This window comes from Trachurus japonicus, unplaced genomic scaffold (assembly GCF_045865225.1).
Source record: "Trachurus japonicus isolate A0001 unplaced genomic scaffold, Traja_1.0 AP030145.1".
Classification (NCBI taxonomy): domain Eukaryota; kingdom Metazoa; phylum Chordata; class Actinopteri; order Carangiformes; family Carangidae; genus Trachurus; species Trachurus japonicus.
The window spans coordinates 6,491-23,861 of NW_028220278.1; the positions used below are offsets into that span (position 1 = coordinate 6,491).

The 17,371-nt window shown below is 39.0% G+C and overlaps 2 protein-coding genes across 3 annotated transcripts; one reads left to right on the forward strand and one right to left on the reverse strand.

The window, feature by feature from the left end:
* Window positions 1-2,324: 2,324 nt before the first annotated feature.
* On the forward strand, window positions 2,325-9,122 carry LOC146960652 (uncharacterized). Of its 2 annotated transcripts, XM_085772188.1 has the most exons (4): window positions 2,326-2,947; window positions 7,658-7,957; window positions 8,090-8,164; window positions 8,666-9,122. In XM_085772188.1, exons 1-4 carry the CDS (start codon window positions 2,812-2,814, stop codon window positions 8,827-8,829), a joined length of 675 nt encoding a protein of 224 aa, XP_085628314.1. In that variant the 5' UTR covers window positions 2,326-2,811; the 3' UTR covers window positions 8,830-9,122. The 2 variants fall into 2 exon arrangements, with proteins under 2 accessions (XP_085628313.1, XP_085628314.1); XM_085772187.1 differs by lacking the exon at window positions 8,666-9,122 and having other exon boundaries at window positions 2,325-2,947; window positions 7,658-8,353.
* A 2,999-nt stretch (window positions 9,123-12,121) lies between these two features.
* LOC146960653 (immunoglobulin lambda-1 light chain-like) lies at window positions 12,122-16,294 on the reverse strand. The gene is made up of 6 exons (XM_085772190.1): window positions 16,082-16,294; window positions 15,656-15,989; window positions 14,984-15,030; window positions 13,141-13,440; window positions 12,934-13,008; window positions 12,122-12,435 (listed from the first exon to the last, which is right to left on the reverse strand). Exons 1-6 carry the CDS (start codon window positions 16,122-16,124, stop codon window positions 12,272-12,274), a joined length of 963 nt encoding a protein of 320 aa, XP_085628316.1. The 5' UTR covers window positions 16,125-16,294; the 3' UTR covers window positions 12,122-12,271.
* Window positions 16,295-17,371: the final 1,077 nt, after the last annotated feature.

Genomic DNA, 17,371 nt, shown 5'->3' on the forward strand with positions numbered 1-17,371 from the left:
CTGTTCTCATTATGTTCTTATTCTAATGTACGAAGTGGACAAGGAACGACAAAAAGAGAAATATTGAGTCTTATTCATTAGAGCAACAGGAGCAGCAGAGGACTCCATTTATAGAAGACATCTCATTAAAGGTGGAGTCAGAGTGATTTACATCAAAAATAATGATAAAATGTAGCTTTAAAAAACAGTCTACAAGTGGAAGTGTGTGGAGATGAAGCAGTGTGTTGTCTCAACCAGCAGAGAGCAGCAGTGTGAAGGTTTGACTCCTGACAGTCGGTGGCAACAGAGAGGAGCTCATCCAAAACTGAGACATGAACTTTGGTTTTTAATTATTTTTTTTACCCAAAACAAACTAGATGTGAATTTGTTTTTATCTTTGCCTTGAGCTCTTTTGACTTTTGATGGAGTCTGAACTTTGGATATTTCATCAGTGGAAGAAAATCATGATAATTCAAGTCCATAGAAACTGACTGATGTTATTGAAGTGAAGTGAATAAAGTGAAGGGAAGTTGAAGGGTTAAAATCACAGCTGAGGGGCTCTGTGGATTTGTACTTTTGTGTTTCCGTCACAGCTGTTCAACAACAAGTGACAGTGTTACTTCACCACCAAGCTGAATGTGTTGTTGTGTTTCTGCATCATGGTGACACACTTTTTTTTATCTGCTGTCACATTAAAATCCAGAGCAAGAAACTTTTCACTCAGAGAAACTGGTCTGAGAAGAAGTCTGGGAAAATTATCATTCAGAATAAAGAGTGAGAATAAATCAAAGATGAAGAGTTGAAGTGATGAAAACCTCTAGACACAATACTCAGGCTATAGTGCATTTGAGTTTTCACTTTTTCCCTCAAATTAGATTTTTATTTTCCTGGTATTGTTTGTGTGCAGGAGATGGGAGATTGTGACGAGCTCACATGATCGATTGTTGAGTCTATTGATAACCTGGAACATGATCCAGGCAGTGTGATAGGTGTTGTAATCAGGAAGCCTCAGGAGACCAGAGGTGTAGAAGAGTGGGCCAGAGGGAGCAGTGAAGTCAGACCATGTTACTGCACCAACAACTTTCTTTTGTAAAGATGTAGTTTGATGAGAGAACTTGGGAAAGTGTGACACCATAATGATATTGCAGTCGTTGATATGTGGTTGAAGAAGGATCAATATAGAGTGAGGAGAGCAGAGAGAGGAAGAAAATGACTTCATTTGAAAAATAAACCTGTATATTCTGATAATTTGTTAATGAATTCATCAGTGAGACTCTTAAAGTTAATTAATTTATGGATACCAAGACATTTTGTTGATTTTACTCTCTGTATCTTTAATGGTGAGATGGATATAAACTGTGTTACTTTGATTTCTGATATAATTAAATTCAATGTAATTTGTGTTATTTATGTTGAGTGATAATTTGTTGCATTTGAACCAAGTCTCCACTTTCTCCATTCCCATGTTTTGGACAGGAGCAAGTTGGTGTCATCAGCAAACAGGACTTTATGTTGGACACATTCACAAAATCATATATATACAATATAAATGAAATACCCGTTTCCACATTAATGTTGCTGCCATGAAATGATCATTTTCTCTGATCCACTCACCAGAGTTTGTCACTTTTCTTTCTCCTTGTAAAAACCTCCCACTCAGAGGAAAACCACACAACATCCTGTGTGAGCCAAGGGGGCTGATGGGAGCTTTGAGGAGCCGTTACAAACCACGTGGCCTCGTCTCAGCTCACAGCTCGTCCTTGTTTGTCCTCGGCTGCATCAGAGCTCCACTTCTCCCCAGGTTCACCAGAGGAAACACCACAGCACAAAATGCTTTTCCTCCCAGCTGCTGCTCTGTGCTGTCTGTGTTCAGGTGAGTGTTTCCACACAACCAGGAGCCAACACACTCAACCTGTCACTAACACTCACACACTCACCTTCATCTACCTGTCTGTGTCTCTACAGCGCTGGTTACCATGGCAGCAGAGGTGCTGATTCAGGACCAGTTATCATTGACCAGGAGAGTTGGTGAAACTGTCTCATTCAGCTGTGGAGGAACTGACCCATGTGCCTTCCCTGTTGTATTCTGGCTCCAGAAGAAAGAGACGGAAATATTCAGACTGATTCTTGCAATGAGGGAACATGGTTGCAGCATAAACAAAGGTTACGGCCATCCTCAGAAAGATGATTTCACAGCTGTTAATAAACAGAGTGGCTGTGAGTTGGAGATAAAGGAAGTTAAACCCTCTCATTCAGCCTCCTACTACTGCTCCTGTTATGAGGTAGGTCCCCACAGTGAGAAAAGATCCGTGCCGCCTGTACAAAAACCTCCAGATGAACACAAGTCAAACAGTGGTAGTGACAGGAAGAGAGCAGTCGACCACAGACCACGTTCACATGTTTCACCTGCAGCTCAGACGCCTTTTCAAGACTTTTCTATGATATTGATTCATGTTTTCATCAGATATTTCAGCAGGTTTCCTGTTGTTCCCCACAGTGACGACAAAGAAGAAACACACAAGCTCAACGACAAAACAAGATGAAGACAAAACAAGAAAAACTACTAAAACAATAAGAGGTCTGGAGCTCTCCGGATGTTTGACCATAAACCAAAGTATTGGACAAAGTGAAATGTGACCTGATGGTGGCGCCAGATGAAGATTCAGAGGTTCAGCAAAGTGAGCAGCTTCATCCTGAGGGGAACATGAACGTCTGAACCAGTTTCAATGGGAATATTTGTTGAGATATTTGAGTGTGAACAAAAAGGAAAAACAACAAGAGACCATGTCATGTTGATATGAACATTAGAGAAACACATGATGGAGCTGAAACATGATCCTGGTTCATAATGTGTCGCCTCAGCTGACACATTCAGCAGCAGCAGGTTTTTGTATTAGTCTTTCTCACTGTGGGACCAAGAACTGGGACCATCTCATCTTTGGCCCTGGGACTAAACTGTATGTAACAGGTAAGAACAAACTCTTATTTTCCTTCAGTTGTTTTATTGAAGAAGTTAATTAAAAATGTGTTTGAAGTCAGTTTGTGCTGCTTCAGATTTGAGTTGTTAGTTTGTTCACAGTTAGAACAAGTTCCTGATGCAGATGCTATAAATAGAGCGAGTTAGTACAGATTTCATTTGAAATAATTCCACAAGAAATACTTATTTTAGCAAAAACATACAACCTGAAGAAATATTACTATATCTGTCAAAAACATTATATTAAATTAATACACAAATGTTATAATATTAAAATAAGTAAGTTAAATGTAATTAATAGAAGAACATTTTATTATTTTCCATATGTGCGTTGATCGATACTTCTATTATTACGTTAATTAAGAAAGTTGATTTGTAAAATGTTAAAACTGTTCATCTCGTCAACATGACAATATTTTATATATCAGAGAATGTGACTTAATTTTACTGTTGTTTTAATGTAAAAAAGAAAAGAATGCAGTGGTAAAATTAATGGTATTGTGAAATCTGTCCATATTTATGAATACTTATCTATAAAAGTAGATATTTCTGTCTGCTTATCTTTAATGTAGAATTTGTCTCATTAACTTGTTTTGGTGTAAAGACAGTAAATACATTTTGTAATAAATTAAATTTTGTATTATATAATATTATTATATAAATCATATTACAAGATCCTATTCATTTATATACTGATATATTTCATTAATACTGAATATTTGGTGAATATTGTATACAGTAGCTGCATGCATCTTTGTTTTTTATATTGTCATGTGCTCTTTAAAATTAACAATAAATTAAATGTTTGGTTAATATTGTATATTTTATGACTGTCACATTTTGAATAATACAAAAAATGTTTTTTTTTCTGTCAAAGATGACTTATTGTGTAACAGTGCAAATTGAAAAGATATTATATTACACTGTAACTATATTTGAAAATAGGTGCCCAATCCATTAGTTTTTAATACATATATTCAGAAATTATCATACATTTAAAATTTTTGATAATCATCAATAATGCATATCCTGATTGTATTTGATTTGAAACATTAATACTTTATGTTTTATATCTGTCACATTTAGATAACAATAAATATGTTAAGGACACACTTAAAATATTGTAAACATATTAAGAATTAAAACATTTAAATAGTTTTTTCCATCTCTTCCTTTCTTGTATGGACAACCAGGGGACACATCAATTAAAAAGAGGAATTTCAAAAGAATATGAAAAAGCAACATAAAAAAAATTCATTTAATACACCATTTGGAAAATACACTATTGAATTCCAAAGTGGTAGTGTTTTGCCTGAAGGAAGACCCCATTTCCCATGAGCACCAGCGCGTAGCAACGTAAACATCTTGATCTCGCGGTTGCATGCAACAACTCGGTGCTGACCTGTTTATCTGCCTATTTTGTGATTTTATCAGTGTCTCCTTGGTCATGGTGTCAACGGGGTGAAATGGTGCCTGAAAACCTCTGACCTGTTGACTTCAGGCCGGCCGGTAACACTTTATATTAAGGTCCTTGTAATAAGTGTTAGGTAATACTGCCCTTATAAGTCCTTATAAGATGCTTATTAACATATGTGTTTATAAGACTATGTAAGTGTTAATAATGCCATAATATACTCAATATCAGACTAGAAGAGATTTACAAGAACTTATAAGAAACTTGTTAACAGTAGATGCTTATGAACATTAAAGCAGAAGTAAGTGATATATTTGTGTTAATATAAGTCTTAAATAGTTATATCTTCCGACAGCAATCACTTACATAGAGTGTTTGGACCGAAACACGGGTCTCTCAGTCCCTCTGCTCTGCTCTGAGCCGAAGAGAAAACATTTATCGTATCCTACAGTTTTTATCCAATGAGGAGAGAGAACGGCATGCAGGGCTGTGTGTGCAGCCAAGGAACGCCGTGAATGTGGTGACGTAGGGACGAGGACTGTTATGGTGCGTTCAAGGCAACCCGTAACTCGTGTTTTTCCGACCTGTGAAGTTGTACCAGTTCGATCTGGTACGACTTCACGGGTCGGAAGTTACGAGTGGCCGTTATAGTGACTTTCACCGGTAAAACAGGTCGGAAAAACACGAGTGGGTTGCCTGGAACGCTACAGTGGCGTCATTTGGGTATGGCGGTGTATGGCACTCGCCATACCTTGACTTTGGCAGAAAATGTTCGGAGCACTGGCACTTACAGATTTTAAACCCTGGCGTACCGGGACTTTATATGCGGCGTACCGGGACGGCGTACTGTGTCCTGTTGTAATTCTCTCTGACCGATTCGCGATAGTGTTGCCTCTTTCTCACTGAACACCATGCTGTCGCTCCTGCTCCTCTCTGCTCCTCTCTCTCTGTCTCACTGAGGGGCGGGGCTGCCTCGCGCCGTGCGCTGTGTCTGTGAGAGCGCGTGTACGAGTGCACGCCGCTGCATCATAGATGTAACTCTGACTGTATAACTCCATGTGCTGCAGATGTGAATGTGGAGCGACTAAAACCTTTGTGAGTTATAAAGCCATCAACATGACTTCCCAGTGGTTCCTGCTAACAACTTAACCTACCACTTATTCCACAGTGCTTGTTTGGCTAAAACTAGCTACTTGCACAGTAAAATGAAAGCTCTTATTTGAGAAACACTGTGAAGCTGCTGCAGTCATCTTGTTAAGAACAGGTTAATGACAGCTGTCTGTGAGTGTGGAGGCTGTTTATCTTGTCACAAATCACAAAAACTTCTAATTGAGACAAGTCCCAAGCAAGCCCCTGTCTAACATTAGGCTACCTGAATGTAGTGAATCACAGCAGCATCTGGAGGAATCACTCATTCAACTTAGTTGTTGTGAAATTTTTAATTTGTTCCCAGATTAAATTTATTCTGATTTTGCTGTTAAACTTTGCTGTTCTTACTGTAGAAAGATGTGGCCTACTGTAGATTAGCAGTGAATAAACTCATGTTGGCAATAATTTGTTGACACAAAAGAAATGGCAATTTACAAATGGATTTTAACAAGAAAATACTTGTTAAAAATCTTTGTAGAAGGTGAGTCAGGGTTCCCACGCGTCCTGGAAAAACCTGGAAAATGGTTATCCAGTCATGGAAAACACATGGAAATTGAGAAAAAGTGTCAAAGGTCCTGGAAAAGCTTGAGTTGTCCTGGGAAATTATTTATCACACTGTTACATCAGCTACCAGAGCTCTGTTTGACTTTTTCAGACCCACTAATGATTTATTTTCCAAAGATAAATAAGTTATATGAACCCTTGTGTGGGGTATTGTGCGTATCATCCAATCCATAGCATTGATAGTGATAATTGAGAAAGCTTCGTGATTTTGCTCTCAAATCACACCAGATTGCTGCATTTCAATTTACAATGCGCACAAATTTTCCGCCGGGGGGCTCTACCCCCCGGACCCCCCAGGGAGGGGTTGGTCCTTGCCATACCTTGTCTAAAACTGAAATGACGCCACTAGCTACAAAGTCGTAAGTCGTGACTTGAAGCTGTAATTTACGGTTTCAAAAGCCTGCCTGGAACGCAGCATTAGCCAAAACGACCGGATCGCTTACTTCTGCTTTAAAGGGACAACGAGGAGTTTCTATTTGGTTATAAAAAAGTCTCACGTTAATGTGGATGAATCTACGCTACCCACACTTGTTAATGGCTCCATTTTCGATAAATATATCGTTTTGTCTCTATCTTATTTTGTTATTTTAATTAGTGGCGGAAACGCTGGGCGAGCTGACCAGTGTTTCGGTTTCAGTTTGACTTTAATTGTTGATGAATGAAAACATTCTTGGCAAGACGTCCGTCTTGCGCCGGTCCAAGAATTTCACCGTGCGCGCGGAGGCTCATGGTAAATGTAGTAAAACAGAGACGAGATTGCCCCTGCAGTGCACAGCTCAGATAAAACTCCACATTGGTGCAGGTGGTATCAGGAACAAAAACCATGGAAAAAGAAAAGAAGGTTCCACCGCACACAATGGGGTACATTCAATTAATTTATTGTTAAAAACAGCAGCAACGCGTTTCGCCCTGTGGGCTTCATCAGGCTTGTGGGTCAGGCACAGACACTGCTCTTTCGTAGGCTCTCCCGGCAATCAGTGGAATCAGCCGCAGCAGGGCATGGGCTGGCCTGCCTTCAACTCATCTCACCTCAACTCATCACAAATAAGTACAAATGCTGCTATAAATGCTAATATACAATATACACATGTCTAAATTATACAACATAAATCTGAGAATAAACATACTTCCTATAAAACCCCTCTGAGGGAAGGGGAAGTGCTGCTCTTACTCCTCACTTGGTGGCTCATCTGAAAGCATAACAAACAAATGATGAACTACCGACACAAATGGACCACATGCAGTAGCATACAAAAAACAACAAATATAAGGACCTATACAAATTGTATAGGTCCTTATATTATATGAGGATATCCATATTGTCCATATTTTTGAAGTCGACTCCTCTGTGATGAAACAGTGAACACGTCCATGATACATGATGTGTAGATGCTGCAGCTCAGTAACTCTATGTACAGGTGAACCAGTGTGTGTGTGGACCTCTGTGCTGTATTGATGAGTAGTTGAGTGATCAGAGTCCATGTATTTTCCAGGATCAGACTGAAAGCAGTGCAGTGCTGGAAGCTGCTGTTGACTGTGTGTCTGTGCTGCTTGTTGCTGCTGTCAAACTTCAGATGAGCAGGTGGTGAAGCCCGTGGTGAGCGTGTACCCAGCAGCAGCCAGAGCCCACCTGGAGGGGAAGAGCTCCCTGCTGTGTGTGGCCTCAGCCATGTCTCCTCCTCTGGTCCAGTTCTCCTGGAAAAGACACAAGGAGGACGGTGAGCCTTCCCCTGCTGATGGAGAGCAGCTGGAGCTCACAGAGTCGGGACGCTCCGCCGCCATCTTGCTGGTGGACCGGCCAGAGGACGCCACGTATAAATACCGCTGCTACGTGAAGCACGAGGGGGGCACGGTGGAGGCCCAAACACTACAAGGTGATGAAGGCTCGGTGACTGTGTTGAGCAGTGATTCAGCTTCATGTGGAGACGCTGTCACAGAGAGCAGAGCAGCAGAGCTCACACATTTCTCACTACAACTCCAAACATCCCACTCCTTTTCTGTTTCAGAGCTTCCAGCTCCAGCAGCTCCCTGTCCTCCAGAGAGAGAGTCAGCACGCCTGGCAGCTCTGCACCAAGCTGACTGTAAGATCACCTGCTGCCTCTCTGCAGGGACAGCTCCACTGCTCTGCTGCACTTAGGGCCCAATATCAGTCTGTTCACTTTCTGCTCATCACTGAGGGACTCAAACATACACTCCCTGATTGTGTTAGAGTGTCCAACAGCACAACAAAGCCCAGTCACAGAGCTTTCACTGCTCCATCTGACTAACAACACCTGTTGGGGGCGCTGTACTCAATGTCTCCACTCATTCATATTTCTATACATGAAGAATTAATCTAATGAGTGTGTGAGGTCAAAGGTCACAGAAACAAAACAAAACTCAGTGAGTCCAACTTCAAACTGTGTGTTTTTCTCTCAGTGATGCTGCAGTGGTTTGAATTGTCAGCACCACTTGACAGCAGAAGGTGATGAAGGCTTGGTGACTGTGTTGAGCAGTGATTCAGCTTCATGTGGAGACTCTGTCACAGAGAGCAGAGCAGCAGAGCACTGACTGATTTCTTGTTGACTCCTTTTCTGTTGCAGTGCTTCTTCCCCTGGATCCTCTCCAGCCTCAGTGCAGGGTGAAGCTGCTCTGTCTGCTCTACACAGTGCTGATAGTGAAGAGTCTGCTGTACTGCTGTGGACTCTCTCTGCTGATGAGCCTCACAAACAAGGGACCGTCCACCAGCTGCACACGTGCTGACTGACTGTTTTCTGCTCCACTTTACTCTCCATCACATCTCATCACTTCATCTCATTTATCTCTTTCATCACAGATTCAAGTCTAATGTGTTTCTTCATTTTCAGATTATATGATTAGCCTAAAAAAATTAACCCCTCAAAACCAACTGGCCTGTGGGTCCCATTTCTTTTAATGCATGCTGGGCCCTAAGACCATAAGGGGTTAAACACATATACATTTGTATTTTAACTTAGTAAAGTTGCATTTGTCGTGTTGTGTTATGATGTTGTATTTTATATTTTCCACATTTACTCATGATGTGTTATAACAGAAATGTATAGTTCATTTCATCTCTTTCATTTCAATATGTTTTATTAATCGGATTCTTTCAGTGTTATTGTTTAATTTCAAGATCATGTGATTTAGTTTTTTATTCTGTATTTCAATAAATCATCAAGAAATAAACTGTATTGATATTCATCAATTTTCATTACATTACATATTTTCAATGCAGTGCTTCATTTTACAACAGATATGTGACACTTTTGAAATTGTACAATTTTTTGGATTTAGAGCCAGTCAAAACAAATCCTTTTATTATACACATATTTTTACACTCAAGGAGTCGGTGTTGAAAACTCTCATGGTCTCACTTCAAACACTTAAAATCTGGAGTACAATTTTCATTGAACCTAAAAATAATTTGATTCATTGGCAAAATGCGACAGGTAAAATATAAAAAGCAATTCAGATTTTGATAATTTACAGATTAATGAACATTTAAGTGTAAAATGCATTTAAATGTAAAATAGTAAAGAATTTTTAATAATTGCATGGATGTCAATAGTCAAATAATTTAGTGACCTAATTATAAACACAATTATCAAAAATAATTACTGATGATTTTGATTCATAAACATATACAGGAGAATATCTAAGATGTTCATATATATATATAAAATATTGACTTGTAGGTGTGACATCACCTAAACCCAGAAAATGTTAATATCGAATATGATTAAATTTAGCCTAATATCAAAATCTTTTCAAATTGTTGGTTAAAATATTTCTACTTTGTTGCCTTTGTCTGTGAGTCTTTCCCAATTTAAAATAGTGCGTCCACCAACACCTCAGTCAAAATGTCTTCAGTTTGTAGTTTGTCTCTTGTGAACTCTCTAAGACTAAAAACACTGGACGAATTAGTGTCAGATAATAAAATGGGACCTGAGCAGATTGAAGAGCTTTAATGTGACATTTTCATTGATTATTAAACATCTTTAACACATTTCTCAGTCAGTGCTGATGACACTGATGTTTGCACACAAATAAAACAGCAGTGAGTCACTTCACATTCATGTAAAGTTGGAAATTATTCACAAGTGATTTGAAACTTTACTGATGCTTCAAGTTAATACAAATATACATATGTGATATTATCTACAAGATGCTAAACGTTGTGTAACATTACAAAGATCCTTCCTGCATTGACTCTTTATCAGAGTGTGTGTGTGTAGCTGCCGTTGTGTTGTTGAGGTGAAAAGCCACAGCTCACGTTGTGGAGGCTGCAGAGCAGAAAGCCACACGGTTCGTCTGCTGCGGGAAAGGAAGTGTTGATTGGTTCTCAGAAGTTTTTCAGTCCGTCCTAATAACTAGTGAGAACAGATTCATATCTGCTGCTCTACACACTCATGAACACACTCATCTCTGTGGTTTGTCTATTAGTGACACTTGTTTCCACTGAGCCCTCCACCCACACAGAGTTCATCTGAGCTCACAGACCCACAAACACCACCCACCTGGAGCTCTGGTCCAGCTCATGTTGTCATGGGGATGTGGAGTTTTAGCAGCCGAAGGTCACGTTACATTTGAACCTGCAACAAAGAGCTGCTACACAACTGGTGCAGGTTGTTTGTCAGGAGCCTCCAACAGGACACAGAGGAGAGTTTTCTGATGTGACGTCTCTACAAGTTGATCAAAGACAACTTTCAATTTCTACATTTTGTTTAGTTGCTGAAGTAAATTTACAGTCATTGTATCATTTTCTGAACACATTTTGAAATTAATTTTTGAGATTGAAACATGTCACATGTAAACTTTGAGTTTACATTTGTGTTCATTTAAAGTAAATAATGTTATTTATTTAACCTGTATATTTCAAATGGCTCATAAATGATTTCATGTTTCTGGTTTTGAAATTTGCTGTTTTATTTGTGTGTGTAAACAACAGTGTCATCAGCGTAGAGTTGTACGTCCACAGTGTAAAAGTTGATAAAGATGGTTCATGTTTAAGTTTAATGATAAAAACTCAGAATCAAAATCAGATTATTTTTGGCAGATCCTCTCCCATGAACTAGAGTCAGCTTTATAATATCAAACATGAAATAAATCAGACTCCATTGGTTGTTAAATCTCCTCCACTGCTTCCCTGTGTGCTCCCACACAGCCTGTTAGGATAAACTCTGTAGTCTGAACATGAGTTGACTGATTGTGTTGAGTGACATGAATAAAAATCACAACAACAACAACACACCTCCGTACAGTTAACACTTCAGTGTTGTGTGGAATTAGCTTCTGCTGAATATTGACATTATTAATTTAAGACGAACCCAACAAATCCTGTTAACATGACCCAGTTATTTTCACAGGTAAAAAGCACAACAGAAACCTGCTGCATTTGAACGCATCATCAGGTTTGTGTTGGTTCATGTTCTGTCACATGTGAGTGTCGCCTCATGACTCTTAAAGAACTGGGTTCATGGTTCAGTAAAACTAACACCGACACAATTTCTGTGTTTTTATTTCAAACAGGTGGAAAAATGCTGTTTACCTTGTTTTTAACACAACAGTAACACAATGCTGGATGTGTGTGACTGGACCTCCATCTTTGAATGAGCTGCAAGTGTCAATAAATCTGATCAAAATAACTGAGTCTGTTTACAATTATTTTATATTAAAAACTAAATTTGATTCATTAAAAACAAAGTTGTTAATCAAAAGCAAACACTCCAATTTATTGATATGTTGAGAATTTTACAGTGAATGAATTTGACAACAGCCACACTCTGCAGAAAATATTAAAAAGAACAATAAGAAAGTAAAACAAACAATAAAAAAAGGATATTTACCAGAAAAAATATAATTCAGTAAAGTTGATAATATTGAATAATGATATATAAGTCACAAATAAAAGTGGATATAGATCACCTAAAGAACAATAAAGTAAAGACTTTAAATTTAACAAATGGAAATATTTGTGTTTGACATGTGTGATAGGCTCTCTGAACTTGATCTCATGACGCCTGTATCTGCTTAAGCATGAATATAAAAAATAAAAACAAAAACATGTTGGATGTAATAATTTTCTAACGTGTGAATAAAGAGACACATTAGACTTGAATCTGTGATGAAAGTGATAAATGAGATGAAGTGATGAGATGTGATGGAGAGTAAAGTGGAGCAGAAAACAGTCAGTCAGCACGTGTGCAGCTGGTGGACGGTCCCTTGTTTGTGAGGCTCATCAGCAGAGAGAGTCCACAGCAGTACAGCAGACTCTTCACTATCAGCACTGTGTAGAGCAGACAGAGCAGCTTCACCCTGCACTGAGGCTGGAGAGGATCCAGGGGAAGAAGCACTGCAACAGAAAAGGAGTCAACAAGAAATCAGTCAGTGCTCTGCTGCTCTGCTCTCTGTGACAGAGTCTCCACATGAAGCTGAATCACTGCTCAACACAGTCACCAAGCCTTCATCACCTTCTGCTGTCAAGTGGTGCTGACAATTCAAACCACTGCAGCATCACTGAGAGAAAAACACACAGTTTGAAGTTGGACTCACTGATGTTTTTGTTTCTGTGACCTTTGACCTCACACACTCATTAGATTCATTCTTCATGTATAGAAATATGAATGAGTGGAGACATTGAGTACAGCGCCCCCAACAGGTGTTGTTAGTCAGATGGTGCAGTGAAAGCTCTGTGACTGGGCTTTGTTGTGCTGTTGGACACTCTAACACAATCAGGGAGTGTATGTTTGAGTCCCTCAGTGATGAGCAGAAAGTGAACAGACTGATATTGGGCCCTAAGTGCAGCAGAGCAGTGGAGCTGTCCCTGCAGAGAGGCAGCAGGTGATCTTACAGTCAGCTTGGTGCAGAGCTGCCAGGCGTGCTGACTCTCTCTCTGGAGGACAGGGAGCTGCTGGAGCTGGAAGCTCTGAAACAGAAAAGGAGTGGGATGTTTGGAGTTGTAGTGAGAAATGTGTGAGCTCTGCTGCTCTGCTCTCTGTGACAGAGTCTCCACATGAAGCTGAATCACTGCTCAACACAGTCACCGAGCCTTCATCACCTTGTAGTGTTTGGGCCTCCACCGTGCCCCCCTCGTGCTTCACGTAGCAGCGGTATTTATACGTGGCGTCCTCTGGCCGGTCCACCAGCAAGATGGCGGCGGAGCGTCCCGACTCTGTGAGCTCCAGCTGCTCTCCATCAGCAGGGGAAGGCTCACCGTCCTCCTTGTGTCTTTTCCAGGAGAACTGGACCAGAGGAGGAGACATGGCTGAGGCCACACACAGCAGGGAGCTCTTCCCCTCCAGGTGGGCTCTGGCTGCTGCTGGGTACACGCTCACCACGGGCTTCACCACCTGCTCAGCTGAAGTTTGACAGCAGCAACAAGCAGCACAGACACACATTCACACAGTCAACAGCAGCTTCCAGCACTGCACTGCTTTCAGTCTGATCCTGGAAAATACATGGACTCTGATCACTCAACTACTCATCAATACAGCACAGAGGTCCACACACACACTGGTTCACCTGTACATAGAGTTACTGAGCTGCAGCATCTACACATCATGTATCATGGACGTGTTCACTGTTTCATCAGAGGAGTCGACTTCAAGAAAGGCAGAGATGGAAGAAATATTTTTTAAATCTTTATATTATTTAAATTGTCTTTTTTATATTTTATCCTCACATTTTATTAATTTAGTTTTAGGTAGCCTATAATCATACAAAAACAACAACAACAACAACTGTAAGATACACAGTATCAAAGAAACATATTATCATAGAAATGATATTATGTTCCATTAATATTAAAATCAACCTAAAATCATATTTTCTGACAACATATTAATTAAATATTAAAGTGTGCATGTGTTTTTCTTAAATTGAGTATGTTTTCAATGTGTGATTCTAACAGATCAAAAATATTTAGACTATTATTATCTAAATTATGATAGATAAAGAATATACAGAACTAACCAAACATTTTATGTTTGCTATATTCGTCATAATCATATGATTCAGCATTGTAGCATTTACACATCATGTATCATGGACTATTTCATCAGAGAGGAGTCAACATCAAGAAAGACAGAGATGAAAAATGATTTTATCTTCACATTATCTAAATCATCTTCATGATATATCATCACATTATTATATACGTACATTTATTTTGTTTCAAGAATAATGTTCATTTAAAAAAATAAACAGTTTGATATACCCTAAATCATCATAGCAATTATATTATTATTAAATTGATATTTTCTGACAACAATAAAGTGTGCATGGATTTTTTCATAACATTGTTTCAAGTGTCTCATTCTAGCAGATCAAAATATTAATTATCATCTAAATAATGACAGATCAAGAATATACAGGATTAACCAAATGTTAATGTGTTTTAATTTTCATTTCATATTAGATATAAAGTGAAAAAACAGAGTAAAATATTTATACTTTATACTACTTACATACTTTTATATTAATTTTGACTGATTTCGTATAACATTTATTTTAGTACTATACTTTGTTTTGAGCCTAAATTAAAACAACAGTAAAATTTAGTTACGTTCTCTGTTTTATAAAATGTATTTATTTTTGATCAGATGAACAATTTTAACATTTTATAAATAAACTGTGCTGTTAAGGTAACATAATTATAAACGTATCAATGTTAATTGTATATCCAGAATAATTATATTTCCTTCTATTCATTAAGTTGAGTCTACTTTATTCATTTTTTAAAATATCATCCAATATGTGTAATATTTTAATAGATTCATCTATTTCTGCTAAAGTTGTTTATTTTTGTTAAAATGAATATTTCTTTGAATTTCTGACTTCAAACACATTTTCAACTTCTTCAACAAAACAACTGAAGGAAAAAAGAAGAAGTTTGTTCTTACCTGTTACAAACAGTTTAGTCCCAGAGCCAAAGATGAAGTAGACCCAGCTTGAGCCACACAGTGAGAAAGACTAATACAAAAACCTGCTGCTGCTGAATGTGTCAGCTGAGGCGACACATTATGAACCAGGATCATGTTTCAGCTCCATCATGTGTTTCTCTAATGTTCATATCAACATGACATGGTCTCTTGTTGTTTTTCCTTTTTCTTCACACTCAAATATCTCAACAAATATTCCCATTGAAACTGGTTCAGACGTTCATGTTCCCCTCAGGATGAAGCTGCTCACTTTGCTGAACCTCTGAATCTTCATCTGGCGCCACCATCAGGTCACATTTCACTTTGTCCAATACTTTGGTTTATGGTCAAACATCCGGAGAGCTCCAGACCTCTTATTGTTTTAGTAGTTTTTCTTGTTTTGTCTTCATCTTGTTTTGTCGTTGAGCTTGTGTGTTTCTTCTTTGTCGTCACTGTGGGGAACAACAGGAAACCTGCTGAAATATCTGATGAAAACATGAATCAATATCATAGAAAAGTCTTGAAAAGGCGTCTGAGCTGCAGGTGAAACATGTGAACGTGGTCTGTGGTCGACTGCTCTCTTCCTGTCACTACCACTGTTTGACTTGTGTTCATCTGGAGGTTTTTGTACAGGCGGCACGGATCTTTTCTCACTGTGGGCCATCATCCTTCAAACAGGAGCAGTAGTAGGAGGCTGAATGAGAGGGTTTAACTGTCTTTATCTCCAACTCCCAGCCGTTCTTTTTCTTAACAGATGTAAAATCATCTTTCTGAGGATGGCGTGAGTATTCTCGGTCTATTTTGCCATTACTTCTATCAATATCAAGAATCACTGTGAATGTTTCCGTCTCTCTCTTCTGGTACCAGAGTACATAATCATAGTCACACCGGTCAGTTCCTCCACAGCTGAATGAGACAGTTTCACCAACTCTCTTGGTCAATGATAACTGGTCCTGAATCAGCACCTCTGCTGCCATGGTAACCAGCGCTGTAGAGGCACAGACAGGTAGATGAAGGTGAGTGTGTGAGTGTTAGTGACAGGTTGAGTGTGTTGGCTCCTGGTTGTGTGGAAACACTCACCTGAACACAGACAGCACAGAGCAGCAGCTGGGAGGAAAAGCATTTTGTGCTGTGGTGTTTCCTCTGGTGAACCTGGGGAGAAGTGGAGCTCTGATGCAGCCGAGGACAAACAAGGACGAGCTGTGAGCTGAGACGAGGCCACGTGGTTTGTAACGGCTCCTCAAAGCTCCCATCAGCCCCCTTGGCTCACACAGGATGTTGTGTGGTTTTCCTCTGAGTGGGAGGTTTTTACAAGGAGAAAGAAAAGTGACAAACTCTGGTGAGTGGATCAGAGAAAATGAAACATTAAAATGGAAACAAGTATTTTATTTATATTGTATATAAATTATTTTGTTAATCTGTTTTACATCCTACATAAAATCCTGTTTGCTGATGACACCAACTTGCTCCTGTCCCAAACATGGAGCTGGAGAAAGTGGAGACTTGGTTCAAATGCAACAAATTATCACTCAACATCAATAAAACAAATTACATTGAATTTCATTCCACCAGAAATCAAAATAAAACAGTTTATATCCATCTCATCATTAAAGATCCAGAGAGAAAAATCAATTAAATGTCTTGGTATTCAAATAAAGACATTCTCTTCCTCCTTCTTCTCTCCTCACTCTATATTGATCCTTTTTCAACCACATATCAACGACTGCAATATCATATGGTGTCACACTTTCCCAAGTTCTCTCATCAAACTACATCTTTCCAAAAGAAAGTTGTTGGTGCAGTAACATGGTCTGACTTCACTGCTCCCTCTGGCCCACTCTTCTACACCTCTGGTCTCCTGAGGCTTCCTGATTACAACACCTATCACACTGCCTGGATCATGTTCCAGGTTATCAATAGACTCAACAATTGATCATGTGAGCTCGTCACAATCTCCCGTCTCCTGCACACAAACAATACCAGGAAAATAAATCTCAATTTGGGGGAAAAGTTAAAACTCAAATGCACTATAGCCTGAGTATTGTGTGTAGAAGTTTTCATCACTTCAACTCTTCATCTTTGATTTATTCTCACTCTTTTTTCCGAATGATGATTTTCCCCAGACTTCTTCTCAGACCAGTTTCTCTGAGTGAAAAGTTTCTTGTTCTGGATTTTAATGTGACAGCAGAAAAAAAAAGGAAAAAAAAATTGTGTCACCTTGAATCAGAAACACAACAACACATTTGTGGTGAAGCTTGGTGGTGAAGTAACGAATGCTGTCACTTGTTGTTGAACAGCTGTGATGGAAACACAAAAGTACAAATCCACAGAGCCCCTCAGCTGTGATTTTAACCCTTCAACTTCCCTTCA

Excerpts from the sequence above, each read along its gene's own strand:
- LOC146960653 (XM_085772190.1), bottom strand. The coding sequence starts at position 16,124 with ATGCTTTTCCTCCCAGCTGCTGCTCTGTGCTGTCTGTGTTCAG. Across the intron at positions 15,031-15,655 it reads TTGAAGGATGATGGCCCACA|CTGGGTCTACTTCATCTTTG; the intron begins GTGAGAAAAGAT and ends GTGTGGCTCAAG. Across the intron at positions 13,441-14,983 it reads GACTAAACTGTTTGTAACAG|CTGAGCAGGTGGTGAAGCCC; the intron begins GTAAGAACAAAC and ends GTCAAACTTCAG.
- LOC146960652 (XM_085772187.1), top strand. The coding sequence starts at position 2,812 with ATGATCCTGGTTCATAATGTGTCGCCTCAGCTGACACATTCAGCAGCA. Across the intron at positions 2,948-7,657 it reads GACTAAACTGTATGTAACAG|ATGAGCAGGTGGTGAAGCCC; the intron begins GTAAGAACAAAC and ends GTCAAACTTCAG.